This window comes from Brassica napus, chromosome C5 (genome assembly GCF_020379485.1).
Source record: "Brassica napus cultivar Da-Ae chromosome C5, Da-Ae, whole genome shotgun sequence".
In the NCBI taxonomy this organism is placed as follows: domain Eukaryota; kingdom Viridiplantae; phylum Streptophyta; class Magnoliopsida; order Brassicales; family Brassicaceae; genus Brassica; species Brassica napus.
In genome coordinates this window covers 19,787,969-19,789,980 of record NC_063448.1, presented here as the reverse complement: position 1 = coordinate 19,789,980, position 2,012 = coordinate 19,787,969, and the positions used below count along the sequence as shown (strand labels likewise).

At 39.7% G+C, this 2,012-nt stretch overlaps 1 protein-coding gene across 1 annotated transcript; it reads right to left on the bottom strand.

Annotated features, from left to right (window-relative positions):
* Positions 1 to 295: 295 nt before the first annotated feature.
* On the bottom strand, positions 296 to 1,482 carry LOC106417927 (ethylene-responsive transcription factor 12-like). The gene has a single exon (XM_013858639.3). It carries the CDS (start codon positions 1,067 to 1,069, stop codon positions 518 to 520), a length of 552 nt encoding a protein of 183 aa, XP_013714093.2. The 5' UTR covers positions 1,070 to 1,482; the 3' UTR covers positions 296 to 517.
* Between the last annotated feature and the right edge of the window lie 530 nt (positions 1,483 to 2,012).

Genomic DNA, 2,012 nt, shown 5'->3' with positions numbered 1-2,012 from the left:
TCACTATCTATTTTGTCTGTATCTCTCTTTCTCAGTCTTTTGTCGTTGTTAGGGAGGCGCGTGAGTCAACAGAACGCAGTGCGAAGTAATGAAAGAGCCAACACAAGTCAGTCCGTACTTCACGACACGCCACAGAATACAATAAGGTTTAAAAAAACCCTCGGAACCAGACATAAGCGAAACTCATAACAATCCACAACATCAATCAAAGTTACTTTCTTTAGATTCATTTCCTAATCCTTCGAAACAATTATAACAATGAGAATACTTAGTAAGCGTTAATTCATTTTGCCAATTAAGAAGTTTTTTTTTTTGTTACCTCAACTTGGATCATAACAATCAATCTCCATTCTTACATAAGCCAAAAAAGACAAACTGAAAAGAAAACTACACGTACGACTCTAAAAAAATAAGAGATTTTTGCTAAAAGAAACTAAAGTTACAAAAAAATAAACCCTAATAGTTCCGCCGAAAGTGTTGCAAACGGCGCCGTTAATGTCCGCCTTCATCGTCTGTTTTACAGCCAAAGTGGCGGCGGCTCGTTGAGATCAATGGCTAAGCCACGTCTCACCGTAGGGGAGGAAGGAGAAGAACTCATTAACTCAAGCGCTCGAGGCGATGACGTAGCTGCGGCAGGCGAGGCGGTGAAATAAAACGGCGCTTCTGTAGAGGGGGAATCCGAGGTTCTGTCGTTAAGCACTCTGGTTCGGAGATAGAGACCGTGGTGGCGGTAATTGCCGGAGATGTGAAGAGGAGGAGGAGGAGGAGGAGCGGAGAACCAGAGTTGATGGTTGTGGTGGTTATCCGCGGCGGCGACGGCGGCGGAGGGAGAAGGGATGTGGTTGAGGTCAAGAGAGAGAGGAGAAGGGAAGTTAGTTTTAGCTTTGATACCACGGAGGAAACGGGCGGCGCCGTCGTAAGCGAGAGCAGCTTCTTCGGGAGTGTCGAAAGTGCCTAACCAAACCCTAGTTTTCTTCCAAGGATCTCTAATCTCCGCCGCGTAACGACCCCATGGTCTCTTCCTTACTCCTCTGTAATGCACCTCCCTTCCACAAGTCGTCGACGCCATTGTTCTAGAGTGAATCTAGAGAGAGAGTATAGGAGAGAGTTTTTCCTTTGTTGACTTATTTGACTCAAAATGAGAGAGAGAGAGTTTAAAAGAACAAGAGGTGTCTCTGGGGTCCACTTACGACACCCGTAATCCTCGGCTTGTTTTATCCATCTAGAGTTTTGAAGGATCAAGCACCGTTGATCTCTTTTGCTTGTTTGCCGATGTGACTGGTTATACTGAACGATCCTTATACGTGGGTGTTCTTACACCAAAGTATAGGTGTTCTAATAATTGAATGTACTGAATATTATGTTATCTGAAAAATGAAAATAACATACTTTATAAAGTGATTAGTTTTAACGGCGGACAGTATATGTATTAATCGCTTTTAATTTACCTTTTCTAAGTTCTGTTTAAACATAAGTTTTTAAGCAAACTAGTCCACTCTCAAACAGATTGAATTTAACATTTGACTGATGAACTAATTTGTCCAGATGCGAAAAATCTTGTTTCCCAATCATCAGCCATGGAATATTAGTTTTCTTGACTGATAGATTAACTTACTTTTGAAGCTAATGAACGCATAATTGTTTTAGTGTGTCATACTGTAAAAACGAAAATCATTGCTAGCTAATTAAGATAGCGCCATACAGTAATCTTCACCCCAAAAAAAACCCTATTTTTTTTCTTTCTGATAACAACTGTAAAATTAGTGATATCCTTATAGAAAATACTTATAATAGAAAGCAGCACATATCTAATTTAGGGGTAAAATAATACAACAAATAACATTTTTGATGGGTGCACCAGAAAAAAAAAACATTTTCGATGTCTATGATGATCGATAAGTCTACAACGGGCACATTGTACTTCCTACATTAAACCCAAAAAAGCACACCATTATTCAGAAATTTCTTAGTTTTCATTTTTTTTTAGAGAATCGATGAACTGAAAAAATCTT